Source organism: Triplophysa rosa, linkage group LG21 (genome assembly GCF_024868665.1).
Source record: "Triplophysa rosa linkage group LG21, Trosa_1v2, whole genome shotgun sequence".
Lineage (NCBI taxonomy): Eukaryota > Metazoa > Chordata > Actinopteri > Cypriniformes > Nemacheilidae > Triplophysa > Triplophysa rosa.
This window is the reverse complement of record NC_079910.1, coordinates 10,820,909-10,845,942: the sequence shown is the minus strand read 5'-3', so window position 1 is coordinate 10,845,942 and position 25,034 is coordinate 10,820,909. Positions and strand designations below refer to the sequence as shown.

The window sequence follows — 25,034 nt, the reverse complement described above, 5'->3', positions numbered from 1 at the left end:
AAAAACGTAGGGTGGGACTTGATTTCATACACCAACAACTTATTGGATCGTTAAAAGGTGAAAGATTTAAAAGCCAGTTTGCAGTCTGTCAGTCATTGCAGCCCCGCCCTCATGACCAGAAGTGAAGAGTGGTCGTTTTGAGGGGGGGGAGGTTAAAGTTTTTGATTAAAGATTACAAGTGCAATTAATTAAAAAAAACAAGATGTGCACGGATAAATAATTTATAATAAATACTTCACCACTGTGTAAAACAATGAGATTTATCATTTTTAATTTCACGCCGACTTTAAATGGACCTGAAATAGTTTATCGTGTGTGGGAAACCTTTTGAGGTGTTTGCCTGAACTCTTATGCTGCCAGTCATGATAGGGCTACACATTTTAAATGCTGATGTGTGACAATCTCCAAAGATTTGTGATTTGTTAATACTGTTGAACAGTTTTAAAATAACGATTAGAGTAATAAACATATCTGATAAATTAAAGGCTTAATTCATCTGTATTTGTTGCTCTTTACAGCCCTGATGTTTTCCGACATGGAGCAAACAACTCGTGTGTTTGTCTCAGCCCACATATTTTAAGAAGTCTTCCAGTGTAGATTTGTGCTCTCACTCTGTCTCTTGCATTAGCTGCTTTATCTTCATTCCCACATGAACTCATCGTCATATTCGTGTCTGTTCATTGTCCTTCATCCTTGCATGACACTTCAACAAGAAAAGTCAGTTTCTGTGAAGGTGAGATTGAAGAGAGCCGAACAACAGAACGCACGCTGTATCCAAAGTCTTGATCTTTCTGATTTTACATTCTTGCGAGAAAGGCCCCACTCTTCTCCAGGCATGGTGTAGCTTGTATAGACATTGGATAAAGACTAGTAATTTCTTGCACACTTTCAACCAATGAAGAGCACTATATATGAGTACAGAAGGACATTTTAACACATGCAATAGGTTTTTATAACGGAAGAGTTGCACTTTGCTTCTGCTGAGCTGTGTGAAGAATCTATTGGGAGAGGACCACCCTACCTCTGGAATGACAACTGTACCGCTTACATTATTGACATTTACAGCAAAATGTAACAAACCTTTCAAATAAACTCTCAATCTACACAAACACTCAAGCTAACAAAAGCTTTTATTTTACTAAAACATAATTGTGTAACTAGATGAAAGTACTGTCAATTATAACACACTTGTTATCAAACTACAGTAAATTACATTAACATTTCATCCTTTGAAGAGGATTCGGGGTCAGAAAATCATCTACTATACTATAATATATAGTAACTTGATAATAGCAATTTATAATGTAGCTTATAAAACTTTTATCTTTTATTAAATACATGGTTAATTCCATGAAGTTGGTTTCACAGTGTTATCTCTTTACGGTTGGCTGTGTCAATGTTCTTCTGCTTGCTTGTCTTATAGTAATCCTTGTTCTTAGGAGTGGTCTCCTCTGATAGGCTGTTTAGAGTCCGGTTGTCTTCGACATTACAGGACAGTTCATTACTGTTCAGATGAAGCAAAAAAAGACATTGCTTAATTACTGTAAGACGTTTTTTTACCACCCAGCTTTGGGTCAAGACGGAACGAACCTAGCCGCTGGGTTAAATGAACACAGAAAATTGTCATATTTGAACCCAATGGGTTAAAACATCCAATTTTTTAGTATATGTTTGTTTAGATGTGTTGAGAACAACTTACCTGGGTTGTGTGTCAGGAGTGGAGGTGCTGTCTTCATAGAGCTTCAGCATAATTTCTGTGCGATCATCTTGTAGTTCTTTGGGCTCCTTTAGTCTTTTAAAGAATAAATGAAACGTATAAATCACAAAAATGTATAGGTATGGAGTACAGTTAATTTATTTGCTGGCAATATGATTTCTCTGTTAGCAAAAGTATGTGGAGAAAAATGATCTAAAAAATATATATTTTCGCTCGTTGCTAACTGTTTCATTTCGGTGTTTATTACCTGGGCTCCAGGCGTTCTTTCACTTTTGCTATAGACTGAATGTAGGGCCCTATTTGTCGGGCAATGGTGGTCAAACAGAAGTTCTCCTGTTTTAACTGTAGCAGGTCATGAAGCTGGGCTAAAGATGAGAAGAATCAACGAAGAATCACAAAATACTTTCAACCACCAGCTCAGCAAAAACATTTGTGGTGAGACAATAGCTGCGTCTCAATTCGAAGGCTGCGTCCTCTAGAGGTCACCTGCGCATACGTCATCAAGGTTTATTATTTCAGGTTTTATTTCAGAAAAGCAACCGTTACATTTCAAGAATTACGTCTTAAGAGAAAAAAATCATTTTATAATGTTTTTTTCTGAAATGAGAAAACCTCGATGATGTAAGACAAGTGGTCGACAAATGCGACCTCCGGGCGGAGGGTGCAGCCTTCAAATTGAGACGCGGCTAAATTGTCTGCTGCATTCACTCACCTTCATAAATCTCTTGTTCATTCGCCACCCTCTGCAACGTCTCCTCCCAGATCTAAAAGAAAATGTATAGTACAGTGGGTTCGCTTTCTCCCCTCCTCATATGTCAGTCTAGTACCAGCTATCTCACCTCCTCAAACATGGCTCTCGTTAACTCCACTGAGGAATAATCTGTAGAGATCTGTTCGTCCACCTGTAGAGATCTTTCCAGAATCTCACCCATGGTGTCGGTTTTTATGAGGGAATGATGTTTGGTCAGATCTCTGTGAATCTCCTGCACCTGGTCTTTCAGTTTCTGGATCTCTGTCTGCAAAGTCTGAATAACACATCATAATGAGAGGTTAGTGAGATAAAGTAGTATTTGACCGATGCAAATATGTCACCCCCACTCACTCTCTGTAAAATTCTATCCATTTTTTTTATTAGCCTACTGACATGACTTCATCAGAAAATGTCTTCTATTTGTATAAAATACTTTTATACAGGCCCTTTAAACTAGGCTTTTTCCTTTTGTCTTTGTTGTTACAACACAACAGTTTACTTTTAGTAATAGAAAATAAATAATAAGACTATTAGGGCTTTTAAAATGCAGTACCCCTCACCCTGTAGCTGTTCTCATAGCTGAAGCAGTGTTCCATAAAGGGCGTCTCTCCCCCCTCCGCCAGCAGAACCTTGGTGCTGATGTATCGATGTGAGCTCGGCTTGCGCACCACAGAAGAGCATAAAGACATGTCACTCATGGATGGAGAATGACACTGGACTGACAGAGATGACTGCATCCTGTGCAGAACGGTCAAATGTGATATTTTATATACAGTTGGATTCTTGAAGAAACAGTAAATGTAAATGTTAATAAGACTCACTGTCCGCTGGTATTTGCCAAACCTAATGACACGCTTCCTGCAGTGGACACTGACCGGCGATGTGCCAACAGCAAGAGAGGCTCAAGACAGCGGGCAAACTCAGAGCGATACTCTGTATTTATCTAAATGGATGGAATAGATGTAACAGCTTACTTAACTGATGTGCTTGTTAAAGGGATAGTTCACCCAAAAATGACAATTCTTTCATACTCTCTAGTTGTTCCAAATCTGTATACATTTCTGATGAACACAGAGAAAGATATTTGGACCAATGTTTGTAACCAAACAGTCCCCTGGTCCTATTGACTACCATAGTAGGAAAAAATTGTTAAATTAATTAAAAAAGTAATTTTTCCTAGCATAGCACTAACAATGTCAAGATGTGTTTGATACCCAGGAGACACATACTTATAAATTTGATTACACTGTGAGTAGTAAATCCATAAATTTAAAAGTATAGTAAACTTGCCTTACTGCTCTGTGCTGGTCTCAGTCTGTGTTGTAGTTTAACAATCTTTTTCAGTCTCTCCATTAATTGCTGCGTGTGGTCACGAACAGGACAAATGAGAAGCAGTCATTTTATTCAGATGGGCTCAAAACTCAAATGTGTATTCTTAAAAATTCTTGTTTGTACTCACATATCCCATGTCTAAGAACTCAAATTTATTGGCTGAGCTTAAGAAGGCAGAACAAGTGACAAGATTAACCTGAATGATTGATAATAAATAGTGTCATAAAGTGAGCAGAGCTGAGCTCAACTGAGGTGAAAGATGGTCTCACCTGAAGAGTTGGCAGGAGTGCAGCAAGATGAGATAACTGCTCTTTAAAAGCTCTTTCCTTCTCTTCATGCTGACTGCCAAACAAACATATACAATGATTCACTGTGCTGTGATACCTTTGTGATAAATATAGACCACTTTGGAAGACGTAAACAACGCTGGTTCAGCGCTGCACTTCCTATTTCAGTTTTTTTACACTGCGCAAACGTTTACACAGAATACAACCAACAGAACATTTATAACCTAATCAAAAAGTTAAACAAATATCTTTAAAAAAATTATATTAAATATGTAAGTAAAAAAAAATGAAATAAATAAAGTGCTTCTGGACTATCTTGTAAAGTGCTCTATATACATCTATCTATTAGACATTTTTTTCAGACAAAAAATGTCATAAGTGCTCATTCGAATAAATAATACACACTTTCTTTACCTTAGTGCTGCTTTGAGTAGCATTTTTTTTCTCTCTGCCAGCTTTTCCTTCATCAAAGAAAAGTACATGAAACAACTTCATCATCCTTTAAATAATTATGGATGATCCATTCATTCATATGAAATCACATGAGCGTAATAACATACCTGCATGTTATTGAACAGAGTGCAGATGGCGCTCTCCTCTTCATCCACATTGGTCCTGACCTCTCCTATCATGGCTTTGAGCAGAGCGATCGCCTCTCGTGCTGATGTCTGAAGCTCCTTAACAGCCTGAGGTCAAACGTAAGTAAAATGAGAAACGTCAGTCAGCGCTCCTCATCTCGCATTGTAGTTAAAGCACAATGTAGTGATCCAGAGCAGCATGGGAGAGAAACTCACTAAGACGGCTTGGTCCAGTTTTTCACACCCTTGTATATATGCTGTCTCAATATCAATGCAGTGTGCTCTGCTCTCCCTATGGGACAGGACAAATCTGCATGTTTATCCAAAAATCATCGAGTCTTTGCAATGCTCACTGACTATTTTTAACTCACACTTGCATGTCTCTGAAGCAGTTGATACAGAGCATGGATTTCTTCTCTGTAGAAAACATGATGTAGAGTTCCCCATGGAGAGCTTAAATCAGAAAAGCATTACACTGTGTTTGAGATAAATACCCAACTGTAGCTTTTAAACTAAAGGATCATGTTCACCTGTAGCTGACTGTTTTTATCAAAATGAACTCTAATATTACATTTGATGATCCAGACAAAATTAAGATGAACCAATTGAAAACAAGGTTATACACACCACATTTTTTGTGGGCTTCTTTGGTGCGCTTTGCAAGGGAGACAATCTCGTGGCAGGCGAACATCTTGGCTTTATGGGTGGTTTCCCTGCAGTCTCTGCACAGCGGCTGACAACAAGTGTTGCAATAATACATTGCATCCACATCCTGGCATTTGTGACAGAAGAATAGTGTCAAGAATATTTTTCATAACATTTTGTAATATATAATATTTACAGGCATAGTTCACCCAAAACCTGTTAATGGCTCTTTCCTCTGTGGAGCACATAAGAAGATATTTTGTGGTTTTGTGTCCATGCAATGGAAGTCAATGGGAGCAGACATTTTTCAAAATATCTTCCTTTGTGTTCTGCAGACGAAATTAAGTCAAACAGGTTTGAAACGACATGAGCATTAAAAAACCTATGATTATTTTAAATTTTCCATCTTTGAGATTGAGACCTGTTTCTTGTACTCCAGATCACAGTTAGCACACTGCACAGTCTCCTCGCTGTCTGCTGAGCTGTCCAACAAGAACTTTAGTAGTCGATCTTCTGGGGGGAGAGCATTTATCCCTTTCACAATAGACTGATGTCTACAAAAACAGATATGAAAGATATTTTTGTGTGTGTGTCTGTAGAACGGTTCACATATTGCCTGGGTTGTTTTAGTCATACATTTGGCAGTCTGCTTTGATATGTGTTTATCTCTCCCTCCTAGCAACAACGACATAAATAGCACTCTTCTAAATCCTGAGACAGAACAGAGAGCGATAACTAAAGAGACAGAAATAAGCACAAACGGTGTGGTGACTCTCAGATGTTCAAACAAACCGAATTTCCACAAAAAAAGATACTTTAGCTATTTTAATATGGGATAAACTGAGCTGAATCCAGCTACAGTTCTCTGTTAATTGACTTTTAAAGTATTCAGTGCGTTTGACAAAAAAGTATTTTAAAACAACATGTTATCTATTTCTGTAAGACTGATAAGGTTCTTTAAATTGTTAGTAAGTAACAATGACAAACACATAATAAATTCACATCAGTAATATATCTATTACATATGATCACATATACAGCAATACGTAACACTCAAAACACAGCAGACACTATTAATTCTGAAAATTCAGTGAACCAGATAAAATCAATTAATCAAAATTCATACTTACTCTAACATGCTGGTTTATAAAGACCACCAAAATAGTCCCATTTTTTATACATCTCCTACGTAAGCTCATCTATGCATTCAAGATTTGATGGTGTCCGCAATTACACTCCAGCTACACTTTATGAGAGCAGATGGGTGACCACATAGGAATTTTAGCTATCTCTAACTACAGCCAACCCAGGAGAAGTGTATCCAATGTCAGATAGCATTAGGTTTATTGTTTGATGCCATGGCCTTGGCACAATGTGCCAAGAGACTTTCTATTAAGTCTAAAACAAAGGCAGGATTTGTGTCGCAGCTGTTGGTCTCATGAAGGTATTCTCTCCAACAGATACTTCTGTGCAGCTCTGGCACCACAGATCTGACCATACAGCAATGCCTAATCTTAGATTTTTTAAATTAGAGATGTCATATGCACATGGAATTGGACAATACCTCCGTATTTAACACATTTTCTTTAGTTCGAATTTGGGTTGAGATTGACAGATTGAAGCTATCAATGATCAATCAAAGATGCAAAGTCTTACCCACAGAGGGGGCAGATCAGCCGGCTTTCCACTACCCTACCACGCAGACAGCTGGCACAGAAGGTGTGATAGCAGTCCAGTAGACATGGATGCTCATATTGTTCTTGGCACAAATGGCACACCAGAGGGTGGCAGTTGGCACTGTCCAGGTCATAAAGATTATCCAAAGGGAAGAAAATTTCTCCAGACATCTGAATCTGAAAATATAACGAAGAGCATCAGATTAACTGCAACATATTTATGAGCACATTGCCGTGCCTAATTCTATTCACTATTCTATTACATGCTTAAAATCCTTGTATCATTGTATTTGGGATGTCCTTGATTCAGAAAAAAATTAAATGTTCCTTGTTATCTAAGATCAACACAGCAACTTTTAGATAGCCAACAGATACTTAATGTGAATGGGGCATATGCTTCAAACTTCTAACATGAAGGTCACAGGTATGAAAATATATTGTAAAATACCAGACATACACAGTAGGCTGCTCTGTAAATACCTGAATACCTTGTCCTGTCCAGGTTGTCCACTCTTGGTAAAATGAATCTTGTATGAAGGTTCTGTAAGGGGTCCTAGATGCTGTCAGCTGACTTCAAAACAAACAACGCACACTCTCCTCTATGGGCTGAATGAAGGAGTGGTATGTGGGGGCAAGAACACTTTAGACCCTGATTACACAAGAGAAACCAGATACCATTGCCTTTTAGAAATAGACCCCCTGTCAGTAATTTCAATTATTAAGGTATATTTTTTCTTAATCTATATTTACCGAGATAACAAAAGATAATTTAATGTTGAATAAATGTGGTTATTCTCCACCTTGATTTAATTAAATCAATTATCTTTGATACCTGGGTAATATGTGAGATTAAAATACTATTCATATCACTTCATACTATTTTAGAAGATCAAGTTTTACAATTAAAACACTCAACCATATAAAACCGAACTCATCAGCTACATCAGTAGGCTACTAGATCAGAGCCGTTGAAAAACAGAGTTGCAACACTTGTGTAGACGTCCGTTGGAAGAATATAATGCGGAAGTAACCTGTGTCATGGTGGGCTCTATAGTTCCAAACATAGTAATCAGTGCATATATTGTGTTGGTATTTAGTGAAATTTGTTGCAAACACTCCTTCCACTGTCTCTCCTGCTTAAACCCATTCAAACACTGACAGTTTGGAACTATTGAGAGCTCCAAAGTATGACGCAAAATCAGTGGTCGCAACTCTGTTTTTCAATGGCTCTGTACTAGATTAATCGGCCTTGCACTTCACGCATGCGCAATAGCGATTTTCCCTTTAGACAAAATTTGACGGTATGGCGCTTATGGTGAGTTCGACCATGTGGATCTACGTTTGTATTCAGTTTCGTGAACAAAAATCATTGTGCACTGCTTTAAACATTAACTGCATAACTAATCGATGGTGTAAAAGAAAACGTTAATGTTATTGAATGAGCCCCGTCATTATGTACAGCAAATGTATTCACACGCAATGTAGGCTATACTTGTTCGGGCATTGTGATGATAATGGCATGACTGTCATATAAAACTGACATCGCACGTTTGAATCGCAGAAGAAGCAGCCGAGCTCTAAAGGTGGAAAGAAGAAGAAGCAGGTTGTGAAGTTCACGTTGGACTGCATCCTGTTGAAGATGGCATTATGGATGCTGCCAACTTTGTGAGTAGATCATTCAGATGCTTATAAAACTTTATTGTTATGCAATAAATACTGTCATTGTTTCAATAGAAACAGATTATAAGAATGCTGTAGAACCTCAGATATTTGTGTGTCCTGCAAATATCTGCATATTTTACGGTATGTACAATGTTATATATTGATATTGCAGTAATACATGCAACGTTGTCACGTGCCTGTCAAAGTCTATGTATTAAAGGGATAGTTAATCCAAAAATGAAAATTCTGTCATCATTTACTCACCTTCGAGTTGATGCAAATCTATATAAATTTCTTTGTTCTGATGAACACAGAGAAAGATATTTTGAAGAATGCTTATAACCAGACAGAGTTTGCCCCTCATTGACTACCATATTAGGAAAAATACAATGATAGTCAAAAGTGCCCCAGAACTGTTTGGTGTCCTACATTCTTCAAAATGTCTTCTTTTGTGTTGAACAGAACAAAAAAATGATAAAGTAAATTTTCCTACTTTGGGAGTCATTGGGGACAAGATCTGTTTGGTTATAAGCATTCTTCCAAATATCTTTCTCTGTGTTCATCAGAACAAAGAAATGTATACAGATTTGGAACAACTAGAAATTGAGTAAATGACAGAATTTTCATTTTTGGGTGAAGTGTCCCTTTAACAGTCCCTGAAGGGGATGTTTCGATTATAGATTATCATTAAATTGTGATTGTTTTTATCATATCAGAAATGCAATCTCTTCATTTATTATACAGGAGCGGATCAAAGTGAACGGCAAAGCTGGAAATCTGGGAGGTGGAGTCGTGTCCATTGAAAGGAACAAGAGCAAAATCAGTTTCTTCTGAGGTGCCCTTCTCCAAGACGTATGTTTCACCTGTCTTTGCTTATGTTTTTATTAGGTACATTTTCTGTATCTCTTTATTGTAATATTCCTTGCACCATCCTCATCTATTCTGCAGGTACCTGAAATATCTCACAAAGAAATACTTGAAGAATAATCTGAGAGACTGGTTACGTGTTGTGGCTAACACTAAAGAAAGCTATGAGCTTCGCTACTTCCAGATTAACCAGGATGAGGAAAACGAGGATTAAACGTGCAGTTTTTGTACATTTTAATAAATTAATATTTAATTTATACAGATACATTTTCCTGAATGTTGTGAGGTGTATGGACTGGACCTTTAGGAAATGGTGTATTTTCCCCTTTACTACCCATTGTCAATACATGGATAAAAACGGTTGGTTTCCCCATGTTTTTCTTGGTTTAATAAGGATTTATCCAAAATATTACTATTATTTTCCACAGTGTAGATCACATGATCAAGTTTATCTATCACATTTTTAATAAATGCTTTTCTATTGAGAAAAAATTTGGACAATATAAGCTTTTTCAATTGATGTGGTATCCAGTTTAGTAAATCATTTTCTTTCCTGTCAGAGCTCTAATTCAGTGCTTTATAGTGCAACTTTACATCTATGCTTATTTGCCACAAAAACAAGATATATTTTTTCAACGTTGCATTCTGTTCACAGCACACTGCTCTGAGAATTTGGACATGAGATGAGGGGAATAAAATTGTAACAGATTTGGAGCATGGCTAAAAATATTCTGTAACAAAATATACCAAATTACATGAACCTTTATTTAATAATAAGAAAAAAAAACATTTCAGAAATCAAAAAACAAGTTGGAATTCCAGTTCCTGGACGTACACAGTCTAGACAAATGAACTAGATTCTTGCAAGTACACAAAATTTAAAACTGTTGTTTCCATATAAAACACATCAGCTTGCTGCTTGCCTGCAAACTGAGAATGGACTCGTGTGTGTGAACTTAAGATGAAAGAATGTGATCACAGTTTAAGCCCTGGTGAACACAGAAATGGCACAGTACTCAACATATTGCATGAAATGACGCAAACTCTGTAAAGAACATTGTGGTCCCAGTTAATGGGACAGTCCTACACTTCTCAACATCAAATCCATTAATTCCAAAACATGCTAAAATCAACACGAGAACAGCATTTCTGTAGTTTATAATACTAGCAAAGGCATGAAGATGATTTGATGTAAATATAAATGATTTGCATTTCTAGAAAACGAAGTCCGAGTATAATACTTTTCAATATCCTCACATCTGACGGCTTGCTTGCATTGCAGGTTATGAAAATACGTCCCTGATTGTAATAGAGAAGCCCATCTTAAATCTGAGAAAAGATCTTACCGCTCATATGGTCTCTCCTTGAAATGTTGTTCTTATGTACGATGGTGATGGAAGTAATGAAAGTGATGTTTAAAAAGGTGATGTGCCCCGTAACACGTGTGAGGTGATTTGTTGTTGGAATAACCAAACGTCCACTGCCTGAATCACCTCACTTAAAAAGGCACAAGTATGGAGTGAGTTTGTCTTTTTAGTTAACCATTAGCCCATTTGATAGTCTGCATTAGAATGATTTAGCACCAGTTTTGGAAGAGAGCAGACATGGATGTCAGTCATTACAGAACGAAACAAAACAAAAACACATGACAGCCTTCCCTCAGGAATGTTAAAGTAAAGGGGATGGATCCAGTGGAATCCGAGTGCTTTTGAAAGTGTTTGCCCCAGTCTTTACCCCAGCATGTGGCTTCAAAAATGAATTTTCCTTAAAAAAGGAAAAAATCCCAACCCAAACGAACTGTGAAAACCCAGATGACCTAGTGAGCAGAGGGCCAATCCATTGATAAAGAAAAAAGCCCCCGGAGAAATGTGAACAATTATAAGATTGTATCTGATCAGAGTGTGCGTGGGTTGTATTCAGGCAGCTTCTTGAGCCTTTCCTTCTCCTGCTCTGTCTCTTGGCGAGCAATAACCAGGGAATGTGCATAGCCCATGACCACCTGGAGAAAAGGAAGCTTACAAGTTACAAACCACACCTGTATGTTTCCTGAAATACGGAAAATGTGTGTCAGCAAAGTTCACCTGTTCAGCGTAAACCCCATCCAGAGTTTTAACCTCTTGAGCAGTAGTGGATGATTTGGGCTTGTTGTCACCATATCCCTAAAGCAAAAAAAAATATTACTGGTCAGATGCACACTTTTAAAAAGCAGTCACAAATGTGTGTGAAATAGTTTTTTTCTTCCCAAAGATAAAGAGAACATACCAGCTCTCCGAATGTGGGAGACGGTCCCCAGCTAATGGTGCTATCATCAGCTGCTATGACAATACTGCTCTTCCTAAGACGGCCAGAGCAAACATTTGTTAAACATTCTTCAAGCACTTCAAAAGATTCACTAAAACTAGAGTCAGGTCTATACTCACCCACAACCCAGACTGCGTACCTTCCATCCACACAGGTCCTGCACAGCTTTAGGGTACATGGTGGACTCACGGGAAGTGTTTGTCACTCCCCAGAAAAACAGTCCACCTGAGGACATGAGTAGTAGTATTGTAAATCACCAGCTAACAAACAGTAATGGGTATTGGGATATGCTTTTCTTCTCAACGATAAAGCATATGCGTACCCGTTTCATTCACAGCGAAGGAACACTGGTAGCCACAGTATATTTGGCTTGCTCCACGGCCAGGGAAGTCAAAAAGCTTGACTAACCGCGGGACCATTTCATCTTTCTGTTCTGCGTGACCTAAACGACCATATCCCCCAAATCCCCAGGAAAACACACGCTTCTGGGAATCCAGAACCAGCTGCATGGAAACAGTAATGTATTGAATGTTTTCAAAGCATTCAGTTTTCTTCACCTTTTAATACTAGCAGGACTTTTTCACCACAATCAAACCCCTTCCACAAACTTGCTACTCACCGTGTGATTGCCACCACATGCTACATCCCGAGCCACAACGTTGGGCACAGGAAGCACTTGGCCATCCTTGGTCTTCTCAATAAAAATGGCCACCCGTCTAGGAATCAGCTCACAGTCAAACTCGATGCGCTGGGCACGAGCAATGAACTTTCCGTCTGAGTTATGCCCTTTTGGATACAAGGAAAGCAAGGAATAAATAATCTTAAGTAATACATCTGGTACTTCAGGTAAATACAACCGGATGATGGTCTAATAGTGTTACCATACCAAGCTGGCCATATTCAGGGCACCCGAAAGAATAAAGGTTCCCCTTGCAGTCCACTATCATACTGAACTCTGCACCGCAGGAAACTTTGACAATGGGCTGCCCGTTGTATTGGATCTGTAAGTAAATCATTACAAAAATGTTACACAATGCATTAAAACTAACTGCCCATTTTTCATTACAATCCGAGTTACACCCAAGATTAGGGCGAGTCTTACTGTAGCTGGGCTGAGCACAGCATCTGTCTGATTGCCTTGACCTAGCTGTCCCAGTTTATTTTCTCCAAACGAGTAGACGGTACCATTTTCTGCAAGACAACGCATAATACAGTTGCATTCTTAACAAAATGTGGCAATTATATATAATTACTGATGTGGTATTGTGGTTACTTGACAAACATTGCAAACACCGCCTACCTGTTAAAGCCAAGGTGTGATTTCGACCACAGGCAGCTGCTACAATCACTTCCTCTCCCAGTCCCTCCACTAGTTTTGGAGCCTCCAATCGTTTAGTGTCTCCATGCCCTAACTGCCCCTTTTCATTGCGACCTAAGAGTGCATAAGAGAAACTAATCTGTATTAGTAGTATAATTTTTTCTTTTATAAATGCACAGAAAGCTCAGTGAGAATGCTGTTACTAAATAGAAAAGACTGCTAATGTAAAGGCACTTACCCCAGCTCCACAGTTTGCCCTCTGTGGTGATGAGGAGACTGTGGGCAGCACAGGGTCCAGACATCACATAGCTAACCTGGATATCATTAAGACATCCGTAGCGATGTGGACCCCACAGATTCTGCCCAAGGTTCCTGTAAGCAGCTGCAACGATAAACATTAATAAACACAAAAAAATCTCACTTCATAGGTTACTGTGGGTTTACCAAAACCTACACACACTTCCTCTTTCTTAAAATAAAATATGGGTTTAAAATTTGAACCCGAGTGATTTGACAATGGTTATTTTGTTTCTCATCCATTTAGTATCAATCAGTTTAAGTTAAACCTCATTTACCAGCAAGTACTAACAGTACTAATGTACAAAATAGTTAAATGACAACAGAGTATGAGATTATCATTATAAGATTAATAGAGCTGACTCAACCAGAATGAGACAATGTCCCTTTTCTTGTCAAATATGATTGTCACCAACATCTCGTTGGATCAACCTTCTTACCTTGTTGTTTTGGCACTTCTTTCCTGCCAATCAAATCCCAGTTGGTGGCTCCAAAAACAAGCACTTGACCTTTGACTTGTGGAACTTCAAGTTTCTGAGCAACAAAATGTTAAAATGCCATCATCAGCCATCTATTTAATGTACAATGAATCCACTATTGCAGATATATAAAGGGAGCAATGAGAGCCATGCGCATCCTTACAATCTTCTCCTTCACATCATCCGCCACAGTGACAGGCTGCAGTCCTGCTTTAACAGCAGGCTTTCCGGGTTTCTTTGAGTTTTCTTGTTCAAAGTCATCAAACTCGTCGTCACTGCTAAAATCTCGCTCATTCTTTTTTCCACCAGCTCTTTTTCTCTTCACTCCACCGTTGCCGGACGCATCTGTCACCTTCTTGCGTGGCATAGTTAGTAGAAAATCCTACTGTAAAAAGAAAACGCGTAGTAAGCAGATGATAAAAACGACCTCAAAATAACCAACTGAAGACGCCATGAGAAAATAAATATGACTAATATCCCTCACGTTCACCTTCGGGACTATTTTCAAATATCTCACAGCCAAATAACTCTTAAGAAAACACTGCCCTGCGTAAAAGTCATGCCAATGCCTTTAATTTTCTTAATATACTTCTGTGAAACTGAGTTGTTGCCAGATGTCCTGCGCTATGCTAACACTAGCAGTGCTGCAACAAAAGAATCACCAGCAGCGCGTCTCTCAATCAATCCGTCTCCATTTGTTTCTTTGTTATGTTTCAGAACGCAGCTGCCGGTTAGCCAACTAACGTTAGCACCGCGCTACTTTCACCAATCCGTTAACTAAACAATTCTTTTACACACGTGCTATTTCCCCATCCCGTTAAACAGCCCAAAATCGTCAATGTATGACACGACGAAAGTAAACTTGAAAAGTCATAACGTTAACAGATGTGTATGATGCGGACGTAGCCGTAGCATGCTGCACTGCATTTGAATCCGAATCCGCAATCATAAACACCGAGTATATCATAACTCGCCGCAGAAAAAACTTTTCCCTCCTCCGAAATACAGATAACCAAGTTAACAGAAAAAAACGAGTTACGTTTAGTGTCGTCGGCTCTGTTCTGTATAAAGATGAGATTGTAATGCGAGAAGCTATAGATTTCCTGATTCGGATGCTCTACTTATGTCTGTCCGTCTTCCTCGTTTTTTTTTTTATTGTTGATTGATTTGGAACAAAAGACTCGCAGTCCTCGCGATCAAACCACGTGGGTTCAAATCACACTTTGGGCATTACATTTCACACATTTACTTATACCGGTTATTGCTTTTAATTGTAAAATCTTGAAAATGTACACATTTGGCACGATTATAAATTAAAGTACGTATGTGTTGAAAAGTTTCTCTCACTTAATAAGAATATCAAAAGTTTACCTTTATGACTTGGAATGAAAACGTTGTGTATAGAACTCGGTGTATTTTTATATGCTGTTTATAATATTAGTTAAAGTTTACAGCTACCATTAAAACACTCATGAAACTTTCATAACAGTGAGCGTGTAGTCCACGTAACAAATACACGAGGATGGGACTGAACTGAACTACAAATTTCGAGTTCTGTTAACGATATTTTATCGCGCCCTCTACTGGCTTGGAAGTTATATACGGGTGATGGGAAAGATGTTAACCCTACAATCGCTACAAGCCAAGGCTAGGTACATCGGTATTAGGATTTTATTACTGCTAAAAGTTGCTTTTCCAGTTTCATGGGTTCCAAGTCTATGAACATATCCACGAGGATTTTAACTGTTACATTGTAAAAATAAAATCTCTCTGATTTTAGGACCTTTCTGCCACAAAAACAAGTCAGTGGGCCATTTTCCTCCTTTTCCAGTTGATTGTTGATTTAACCACAGGTATGTTTTGAGATTGTGTCAATGTTGTTGTTTTGAAAGATGGTGTTTAATTATTTAATTTCTTCGTTCTTTTGTGTAAAAGGCAAAGGCAAATAACATGAGGGTTAGTAAATTATGACACCATTTTCATTTTGGGCTGAACTATAGGCTATTAGTTGAAAATGTAGGTATAGGTCCCAGTAGGTTCTTAAGAGTTTTATAAAAAAAAGAAAGAAAGAAATAGCCGCAATGATAGTGGCCTCAACAGATTTTTATGCATATAGTTGACACATTTCTGTTTGATGCCATTGGCACCAGACAACAGATATAACATTTCTTTGTTTTATAAACAGTTTCAATAGACACAGGCACCTGGCCGGAAGTTAACTTCCAGTCTGTGTTTTGTTATCATATATCAATTTAATTTAGATTTTGTTTATATTAATAATAATTTGTATTAATATTTTATTTTATATTAATTGTATTAAATTAAATTAAAACAGTTGTTGATTTTTTTTGCGGAGGTCTACCGGAAGTTAAGTTTGGGCCACATAACATTTGCCCCTGAAAATGTCTATATATTAAATACATAAACATGACATACATTTCAAAAACATCAAGATGACTTAATCCAGATATTAAATATTTTTCTATTTCTAATATAGTTATTAAAACTACATAGCCTCATATGGAACCATTTTGGCTTCATGAGCGTTGTCATATAAAGAAATAATCTGTCAGTCCAAGAATGTGAAAGCCAAAGATTATAGCTATTAACAAGATGCCACAGTTCTATTACAATGTTTAGGAAAAAGTGCATCACTTAATATGGCTGCTCAAGTGAAGAAAGTCCCGCCTACATGTAAAAAGAGCTCATTATAAATAGTCAAAGAATCCTTGGGATTACCTACTTTTAATGCAATAAAAAACAACATATGTGACCCTGGATCACAAAACCAGCCTTAAGTAGCACGGGAACATTTTTAGTAAAAGACAAAAATACATTGTGTGGGTCAAAATTATCGATTTTTCTTTTATACCAAAAATCATTAGGATATTAAGTAAAGATCATGTTCCATGGAGATATTTTGTAAATTTCCTACCTTAAATATATAAAAACTTTATTTTTGTGAGTGGATGGTCTACCACAGTACCCCTGATTAACAATTTCAAAGGCAATTTTCTCAATATTTTAATTTTTTTGTGCTCTCAGATTTCAGAGTTTTAAACAGTTGTATCTCAGCCAGATATTGTCCTATTCTAACAACTCATACATCAATAGAAAGCTTATTTATTCAACTTTCAGATTATGTAAAAATCTAAATTTCGAAAAATTGACCCATAAGACTGATTTTGTTGTCCAGGGTCACATATATGGTACAGTTATTGTCAAGTTTAATTGTTGATGGAAAACATGTTGTTTTATTATGACATTTTTCGAAATATGACTGTAAAATACAGTAGCTGCCCAGGGGTGTTGCAATGGACTTTCCTTAAATGAAAAGTTTCACTAATTATGAAGCAATGGTTTTAACTCCTTTCCAGTTCACCAAGTAATTTCTTCCATTACAAAATTAACATTATGTTTTAGAAAAAGTTTAGAAATATTTTTTCATAGTTTTTGAAACGGATGACCTGAACAAAATAAGTGGCCAGTAAAGCCCAGCACAGAGTGATTAAAGGAACAGTTCACCCAAAAATTAAATTTCTTATATAATATACTCATGTCATCTCAGATATGCGACATTGGTTCTCTTACATGTCTCGTGACTAGTTGTTATCCGCTTTTTTGTCAAAAGACACAGATTTGAAGTTATTGACATGTCGCCATATTTAAATTTAAATTACTAAACTAAATGTATTTTTTTCCTCACACATCTTCAGATTTTCATTTCGTAACCCACTGGAGTCGTCCAACTATTTTTATGATGAATTTAAGTGCCTTTTGGAGCATTAGCATTCAGTGCACCTATAAGGTAAAGTGATTCATATTTTATTAAGATAGATTTGTGTTGAAGAACGTCTACAATATACATCCAGGATGGCATAAGGGTGAGTAAATTATGAGATCATTTTAATTTTGGGTGAACTATTACTTTATGATGTATGAAAAGGTTAGATCTGTACAAGCAACAGTGTCTGTTGAGTAAACTCTGAAACATAGCATAAGCATAGAAGACAGATATTTTTAGTGTTGGCAGCATAATGAACAACTCAAGATGAGCATATCAATATGCTTCTTTTTCTAAATAACAGTCTTTTTTCCTTCTATCCGTGCTGTGTGCCACCCCCAACAGCATGGATGTATTGAAAGAGCTGCTGTTCAGTGATTGGTGGGGTTATGTGTATGAAATCTGTCATTGGCTGGTTGGGTCTTTGAATATTTGCATACCACAGGGAGGCTCTCTCCTGATGTACGGCAGGGGGAAGAAGGGAGTGCAAAGAAAGGAAAAAGGGAGGGACTGAGGAAAAGAATAGAAACAGAAGAGTTTCATATTCGTAGCCGTCTCACATCATGCACGGGAAGTCTGTTCCTCCACCTGACGAACTCAATTGACATCAGTTCTTTACAACTGCTCTGCTGTGCTTTTTAAAGAAGAAACTGTGTTGTCATCAATTGTAGATTCACAGATGGCTGCACTGCGCAAAGATGGGGGCAAACATGACAATGGACCTGTATTGATGACTTGTGATCAATAAGGACAATATAAGGGGGACATTTGAGGGACGTGAAGCCGGGCTTGTGAGTAAGTCTTTCTTTGGAAACAGAGTTAAAATGTGCTGTTTTACATATGAAAATATCATAATGCAAATAAACCTCTGGGTGGAGGTGAGAATGACAAAGCTGTAGTCATTGATTATTATCATGCAAATTGTGAATAATCTTAAAGACTATATTAATATTATATGTAATATAAACATTTGAAGATTTGATTTAGTGAGATTATTGCCATCATAATAAAGGTGTTGTACATTTATAACAATGAAGAATGTGATTTTTTATGTGTGGCATGCAGATTAAGTGATATGAATAACATTACAGACGTTTTTGACAGACGGTACATGTTCTGGTTGACTACCTGTTGTAATAGATACGGACAGACATAAATGAAAAGGGAACTTTAGTAGTGTGGTGGAAATGCAATAACATAAAGCCATGCTTCACCTGACGGTTGTATTTTGTACTATTTGAACAGGTTGTCGTTATATGTCAGCCAATGCTAAAGCTAATCCGAAAGCCATCTCATGGTCTTCTCTTTAGACCCTACGGACACATTGGTTTCATATCAGCTGACCCACAATCAATGGCCATTTTGAATTAAATTAAAGTAGCCTATTCTAATTGTTAGTTGTATTCCCTCTCACGTATCAGATCTGCATTCAGTGCATGGATTAATCATAAGCATAGATCCTGACCTAAACAGGAAGTGGACATGGACAGCAGTGTAAAAGAGAGAATGTTTTCAAAGGAGTGGGCAGGAGAGTTAATATGGCTTTGGGTCCAGATGCTTGCCTCATTGTGCTGGTGTCCATGGCGATGCATGTGTTATTCATTTGAAAGGAGGCTGGGAGTTGCTGGGCCGGTCATTGTAGTCCATGTAGGGACCCGAAGCTGTGTGCTTTACTCTTAACTATACAATTGCTGTGCTTCCGCTGAGTGGATTGAGACAGATGCGGTTTGTCTTTGTTGGTCCCATTCTGGTCCTGTTCTGGCCACTCTCTCTAGTGAATAATTCATGCACAGTGCACTGCACACTGACCTCCACTGCCGGCTGGAGCTTTGGGGTTATTTATTTGACAACAAGATGAACAGATTCTGTACTTTATTAGTACCTCAAGTACTAACATCTCATTAGGACACGTTAAATACTGTACTTATGATGCATCTGTTTATAAAATTCTAGATGCTGGTATTGACTTGATTAGTTCACTCAAATGTAAATGATGACACAATTTTACCCTCAAGTTTACAGAAACCCATGTGACTTTTTTCTGGAACGTAAAGGAGTCATTTATATTGGAATATCCATGTTACTTTCCATGCAAAACACTTAGTGAGCGGTTCTTATAGTTGTTGAGGAAGATTTTCAGTGCATAGCAACTTACAGGTATGACAACCCCTAGTTCCCATCCACTTTCATTTAAAGGGACAGTTCATCAAAAAGAAATTCTGTCATTTACTCACCATTGACTACCATAGTAGGAAAAATTACAATGGTAGTCAAAAGTGCCCAGAACTGTTTGCTTTCATACACTCTTCAAAATATCTTCTTTTGTGTTCAACAGAACAAGAACTGTTTGGTTTTAAGCATTCTTCCAAATATCTTTCTGTGTGTTCATCAGAACAAAGACATATTTGGAAAAACATGAGGGTGAGTAAACGAAGACAGAATTTTCATTTTTGGGTGAACTGTCCCTTTAAGAGAGTACCTTTTGGTGCTTCTTGAAGAATAAAAGTAATATGAAATAAAGAAACATGACGATGAGTCATTTTTTCATTTTCCGGTGAACTATCACTAAGAAAACCTGATATTTCCTGAGAGCATTTTTCAGTGTCACCCCCAAGTCGTTCCTCTTGGTTGAGTTGTGTTTTGCTACATGCAGAGAGTCTTTCCCGGTGAATGTGGGAGGAGTAGTTGTAGGAAGCAAGCCTGGATTTGCCCCACATTGTTGAGGAATTTAACAATTCACACAGACTTCTTTAGTAATCTGGAATGTTCTTTAACAACTTGAGGACAACTTCAATTAAAGCCATGAATGATATTTACATATGGAGTGTAATAGGCTATATATAAAGTCTAGTCACTTTGTGGCTCACTGTCCTTTTACGAATAATACATAGTTCATGCAAAATATTCATATGTATTCAATAAATGATGATTTCAATCATTCATAAAAGTAACATTTTCTGTGTTAACAGTGCAGTAACATAAGTCTCTTCTCTTTTACAGGTGTGAAGACATGCCTGCAAACTAACTTGATGGAATCTCCACAGTCTTTTACCCCCCCTCAAAAAGGTTAGCACAAACTTTGATTAAAATACAAACTTACTGAACCCAGTGCTTAGTCATACAATGAGTTAGTTGGTAGCTCTGCCAAATTGTTTGAGGAGGTGCGTGTGACATCACCCCCCCAACACACTCCGGTATAAACAAGGCCCAAACAAAGGAGGTTTCTTCATGACACATTAGGGTGCGCTTTTTCAAACAAAGCAAAAACCTTAATCACATAATCACAAGAGCCTAAAATGACACACACGTCATCTGCTATACCTGGTATACTGCGGTACACAATGTTAAAAACCCGTTCAACCTTAATTTCCAGCCAGGAGTATGTGTACCACAAGAGTGCTCAAACAGATTCAAGGAGGTACTTGGCACATCAGATTTCGCTTTGTTACACATGTACAACAAATTTATTTAATATATCATATTATTATGTTTATCGTGACATTCATCAGAATTCATAATTTTATTATGTTTTAGGGAAAGAAAAAGTGTGAATGACACGTGCAGCTTGTTGAGAGTTTTTCTCATGTGGTATCACTTGTTGTTCATTTAAAAGTAACTAATAACATTTATAAAAAGTTCCTTAATTATAACATCTTTAATAATATCCAGTACAGTATGAGTATAAAGGAGCACATGTCTGGTTTGTTGTTGATGAAGTACTTGAGTCTTAATGGAGCTGTGGAGGAACATAATAGACACTCTTGTGTCCCTGGTTGAGGGAATACGGCATTACCCTTTTAATCTCCAGAGAGCATGAGAAACTGCTCGAGGGCTAGGCAGCGCTGAGCGCAGCTGACCATATGCTGCATCAGAGCAACTCCATATGCCACCTGCCCTTGACACACATCCACCTTGCAGTCATGGAGACCGCTTGCATGAGACAATTTCTATGGTCACCTAAAATCCACCTGGCAGGATCTAAGAGGTTCTCCTACATCTGCTGGAGAGAGGAGGGGGATGACAAGAGACAGGGTAACAAATTGTTTAGCATTCTTAAATTGAATATTGTGCGGCACCTGAGCACTGTGATTGTTGAACTTTGGAGCTGTTTAAAATCATGTGAGTTTATATTGAGAAGAGTAACTGATTGATGTCAGTTTATAAGGTCAGTTGGACTGTAGTAATTTTGTTTTTATGGGGATTTAGGGGCATGGGTGGGTATTGGTTGGCTTCCAAAAAGTCAAGGGTGCAAATGTAAAGGTGCCTCTGATTTGCCCAACACACTTCAACACTTAACGCGAGTGAAAGTAGTGTCTGTTAAATATTCTGTGCAGAGAGCATATGGTCACATGTGTAATCCTGTGGATCACATGGTCTGTTTTTCTCTGTCCACTTCTGAACACTCAGTCATCTTTATTCCTTTGCTTTTGGCTTCCATACAGAACTGCTGTGTTTCAACAACAATATATTCAAGTGTTCAGAAATAGATTTGTCTCAATGTCTGTACATTGCTGTGTGGATTCAGCTCAAAACACGCTCACAGGTTTACACTGTTGGTGCATGTAACACATTGTTTTGATCAGTATGGCAAATGACTGAGTCAATGTTTCTGGTATGTTGTGTTAGGAGAGTGAGGGAGTCGTGGCATTAAGCCTGTGTTTGTTGGAACAGTATTCTGGTGATGGGGCGGGTGGCCACATCTGCACATTCAACCGACTTTTTGGGTGTTGTTTTGAAGAAATAATGACTCACAAGGAGGTGGGCTTTTGTCTCTAGTGTTATGAAAAAACATACTGTATTTGGGCCTCTTCTTTGACTAACAGAAATACAAATGTAGCTGCCTGGCAGTTTGTGTAATGATGTTTTTTTATATTTTCTCCTTCTACAAATTAAATTATGTCAGTGTGCTGACATATTTATGCAGTGTTTAGTAGACAAATACTAGAGCTTATTGTGGCTTAGCAAGTACACTGACAAACACATTACTAAAGAAAACAGATATACAAGTTTGTTCCCTATTTTTAAAATCTAATCATAACACGCTAGCAACCACCTATAGATACACTGTAGCCTCCTCCTAGCAACCACACAGCCATGCACCAATAAGCACCAATAAGCACTTAGAACACCACAGCAACTCTTATTACAATAGTATTGATTGACTTTGGTTTAGAAAATGTAAATTCTCGTTATAATCAATATTGAGCCAACCTTTTGTGTTATTTCAGAGTCGTTGGTCAGCGGTGTGACACAGATGCCCCAGCAGGAGGAAGATGAGGATGATGAAGATGAAGAAACTGGGGAGAAGTTTGAGTTTGATGACAGTGAAGATGAACATCATACAGTTGAGATAAAACGACCAGAAGCTCCTAATGTAGAAGCTGAGCATTTAGAGAGCACTAAAGGGAGCACAGACCCAAATGCACTTTATTGTCAATCTATGAAGCGTGTCACGCAGCTGGAAATGAATGGAGGGACCTCTGCTGGTCTGGAGGACCAAGACATTCCCACACAAGTGCATGTGACATGTCCTGGTTAGTATGCAATATGTTAGTATCTGACTGTATTTATGAGTTTGTTTTTCTGTATGTAAAACCACTGACTTTCTTTTCTCGTTGTAGACATGGTAGCCAGACAGTCTCCTGATGGGTAAGAAGGATTTCTTTGTGTACATGCACAGCTTATTTTATGATCCTTATATTCCTGTTCAGAAAACTTTATTTCGGAGCTCTTTAAATAAACAATTTTATAAATAAATATTTAGAGAGTTTGGTGCATGAAAAAATATTTATATAAAAGATGTTTATATTTTGTATTCACACTGGTGCACAAATGCATTAGCAGAACCTGGGTGTTTAGTCAGAATAAATATTTGTCTGCACCTTGTCACAGAAATGTTCCTTTTTACTGCTGGCTCTCAGGAAGCTCTGGTTGATCATTTGCCTGATATGTGGGCACTGTTCTTGATGTATTAGTTATTCAACAAATTACTCTGTCTAGAGTGACATCTAGTGGCCTTGTGATGTGACCATTAGCAAACAGTGACTCACAAGAGTAAACATGGAGGGGTCAGTATTCCAATATTTCTGCATTTTTGTGATGTTTTAGGAGTTCCATCTCAGCCGAGCCTCGAGTACCTGAAGAACCATCAAACATTTGGAAAAAAAATGACATTAATGAAGGTACTACACTCTAGCTTCCATATGTAGTCAATAGTTTACGTGCGGTTATAAATATCATTTGAGCTCGATCTTTCTGCCTGTCTGGACGATGTCACTCAAGAGTCCGTTAAGACAGTTTATCACGACACCAGAATCTGACAAATCTAATATAATTTCCAGGTTCAGATTTTGAGTGCCTCTACACACCTATTCGGAAGAGACCTATAGACAAACACGCTAAAACAGGTTTGTTGGCTTTGGAGGACGTTCTGTAAATCCACACTAATGTCAAATGCACAAATCTGCATGGAAACCGGAGATCTGAAAAATAGCAGCAGCTAATCAAATCCAGACTCATAGGGGAGGAAAACGACCCACCCGTGCCAAATGTCCACACTTAGTTCAACATAACAAATCAGGAGGACGTTGGTGGAGATTTTCACAATAATTCTGCAACAATTAAATATCAGCAAACAAGTGATTATAAAAACACGAATCAAACAATGAATCGTATTTAAGGATAAATTCAAGAGGATGTGCACATCCACAATTCTTTTTCTAAAATTGCGCAATCTTCAATAAAAAAAATTAAGCATGTTCGGGTTTTGATAACCAAAGCCAAAAAGTGATCAGCAATTCAGCTGTCAAGAATGTGTCTCTTGGTTGTTTAAACAGCAGATGTGTTAAATGTGTGCAGCACCGGCTCGCTCTTGGGAATGGTTCAGTGTGGTTTCAGAGCTTACTTTGCGCCTGCATAAAGGTAAACTGCCCAGGATAGTAGGAATAGCCGTGCAACCATGTGCTGCAATGTCATTAGACTTTATTAGCTGGAAACCCTGTCCTTTACCAAACTGTAGGTACAACTGACAACCCTGTCGAGTAGTTTATTCAAACTGTCTGAATCATTTTTCATTTTGAGCCTGGTGCTTCAGGCTATAGATAGACCAACTGTAGCTCTTTGTATTGATTTATGACAGTACAGTGTGTTGTTGTGCCATGACTGGTAATAAGTGTTGTATCTGGCATCTCCCCTTCCCTGCTAAACCTTTGTAGTTCATTGAAGGGACAGTTCACCTAAAAATGGTTACCAACATTCTTCAAAATATCTTTTGTGTTCTACCGTAGAAAGAAAGTCATACAGGTTTGAAATGACAAGAGGATGAGTAAATAATGACAGAA

General features: G+C 37.8%; 3 protein-coding genes and 1 pseudogene across 16 annotated transcripts in view; 2 read left to right on the top strand and 2 right to left on the bottom strand.

Moving 5' to 3' along the window:
• Positions 1-53: 53 nt before the first annotated feature.
• rnf207b (ring finger protein 207b) lies at positions 54-7,578 on the bottom strand. Of its 4 annotated transcripts, none has more exons than XM_057362970.1 (18): positions 7,467-7,578; positions 6,967-7,163; positions 5,732-5,864; positions 5,293-5,437; positions 5,037-5,118; positions 4,882-4,957; positions 4,648-4,773; positions 4,502-4,548; positions 4,070-4,142; positions 3,928-3,996; positions 3,759-3,827; positions 3,290-3,411; positions 3,029-3,206; positions 2,557-2,742; positions 2,430-2,481; positions 1,965-2,082; positions 1,700-1,792; positions 54-1,504 (listed from the first exon to the last, which is right to left on the bottom strand). In XM_057362970.1, the coding sequence occupies exons 2-18, from the start codon at positions 7,155-7,157 to the stop codon at positions 1,363-1,365; spliced, it is 1,902 nt and encodes a 633-aa protein (XP_057218953.1). In that variant the 5' UTR covers positions 7,158-7,163; positions 7,467-7,578; the 3' UTR covers positions 54-1,362. The 4 variants fall into 4 exon arrangements, with proteins under 4 accessions (XP_057218953.1, XP_057218954.1, XP_057218955.1 ...); XM_057362971.1 differs by having other exon boundaries at positions 7,475-7,577; XM_057362972.1 differs by lacking the exons at positions 6,967-7,163; positions 7,467-7,578 and adding an exon at positions 6,441-6,637.
• A 711-nt stretch (positions 7,579-8,289) lies between these two features.
• Positions 8,290-10,149, top strand: LOC130545334 (60S ribosomal protein L22-like; annotated as a pseudogene).
• Positions 10,150-10,261: 112 nt separating this feature from the next.
• rcc2 (regulator of chromosome condensation 2) lies at positions 10,262-15,402 on the bottom strand. Of its 3 annotated transcripts, none has more exons than XM_057362976.1 (13): positions 15,282-15,402; positions 14,074-14,295; positions 13,872-13,965; positions 13,373-13,516; positions 13,117-13,248; positions 12,919-13,007; positions 12,703-12,817; positions 12,436-12,602; positions 12,139-12,319; positions 11,936-12,041; positions 11,778-11,850; positions 11,597-11,674; positions 10,262-11,514 (listed from the first exon to the last, which is right to left on the bottom strand). In XM_057362976.1, exons 2-13 carry the CDS (start codon positions 14,275-14,277, stop codon positions 11,410-11,412), a joined length of 1,488 nt encoding a protein of 495 aa, XP_057218959.1. In that variant the 5' UTR covers positions 14,278-14,295; positions 15,282-15,402; the 3' UTR covers positions 10,262-11,409. The 3 variants fall into 3 exon arrangements, with proteins under 3 accessions (XP_057218959.1, XP_057218958.1, XP_057218961.1); XM_057362975.1 differs by lacking the exon at positions 15,282-15,402 and adding an exon at positions 14,950-15,083; XM_057362978.1 differs by lacking the exon at positions 15,282-15,402 and adding an exon at positions 14,950-15,066 and having other exon boundaries at positions 14,074-14,292.
• A 2,747-nt stretch (positions 15,403-18,149) lies between these two features.
• The window catches only part of arhgef10lb (Rho guanine nucleotide exchange factor (GEF) 10-like b), a 28,529-nt gene continuing 21,644 nt past the window's right edge, over positions 18,150-25,034 (top strand). For 2 of the 9 annotated variants that reach the window (XM_057362964.1, XM_057362956.1), the window contains exons 1-6: positions 18,151-18,489; positions 20,695-20,760; positions 22,923-23,228; positions 23,316-23,343; positions 23,803-23,876; positions 24,036-24,101. In XM_057362964.1, the coding sequence (XP_057218947.1) occupies positions 20,724-20,760; positions 22,923-23,228; positions 23,316-23,343; positions 23,803-23,876; positions 24,036-24,101 (511 nt within the window). In that variant the 5' untranslated portion in view covers positions 18,151-18,489; positions 20,695-20,723. Of the gene's footprint in view, positions 18,490-20,029; positions 20,116-20,694; positions 20,761-22,922; positions 23,229-23,315; positions 23,344-23,802; positions 23,877-24,035; positions 24,102-25,034 lie in introns of all 9 variants that reach the window. The other 7 variants (XM_057362962.1, XM_057362960.1, XM_057362966.1 and 4 more) reach the window with 7 other exon arrangements.

What these genes read in the sequence shown, in the direction of transcription:
- rnf207b (XM_057362970.1), bottom strand. Translation starts at nt 7,157, where the DNA reads ATGTCTGGAGAAATTTTCTTCCCTTTGGATAATCTTTATGACCTGGAC. An exon ending in TGCTTCAGAGACATGCAAGT is followed by an intron (nt 4,958 to 5,036) that starts GTGAGTTAAAAA and finishes CCTGTCCCATAG; the next exon opens with GGAGAGCAGAGCACACTGCA. An exon ending in AGTTCTTAGACATGGGATAT is followed by an intron (nt 3,828 to 3,927) that starts GTGAGTACAAAC and finishes GACCACACGCAG; the next exon opens with CAATTAATGGAGAGACTGAA.
- rcc2 (XM_057362976.1), bottom strand. Translation starts at nt 14,277, where the DNA reads ATGCCACGCAAGAAGGTGACAGATGCGTCCGGCAACGGTGGAGTGAAG. An exon ending in CCCTGAATATGGCCAGCTTG is followed by an intron (nt 12,603 to 12,702) that starts GTATGGTAACAC and finishes TGTATCCAAAAG; the next exon opens with GGCATAACTCAGACGGAAAG. An exon ending in CTCCCACATTCGGAGAGCTG is followed by an intron (nt 11,675 to 11,777) that starts GTATGTTCTCTT and finishes TTTTTGCTTTAG; the next exon opens with GGATATGGTGACAACAAGCC.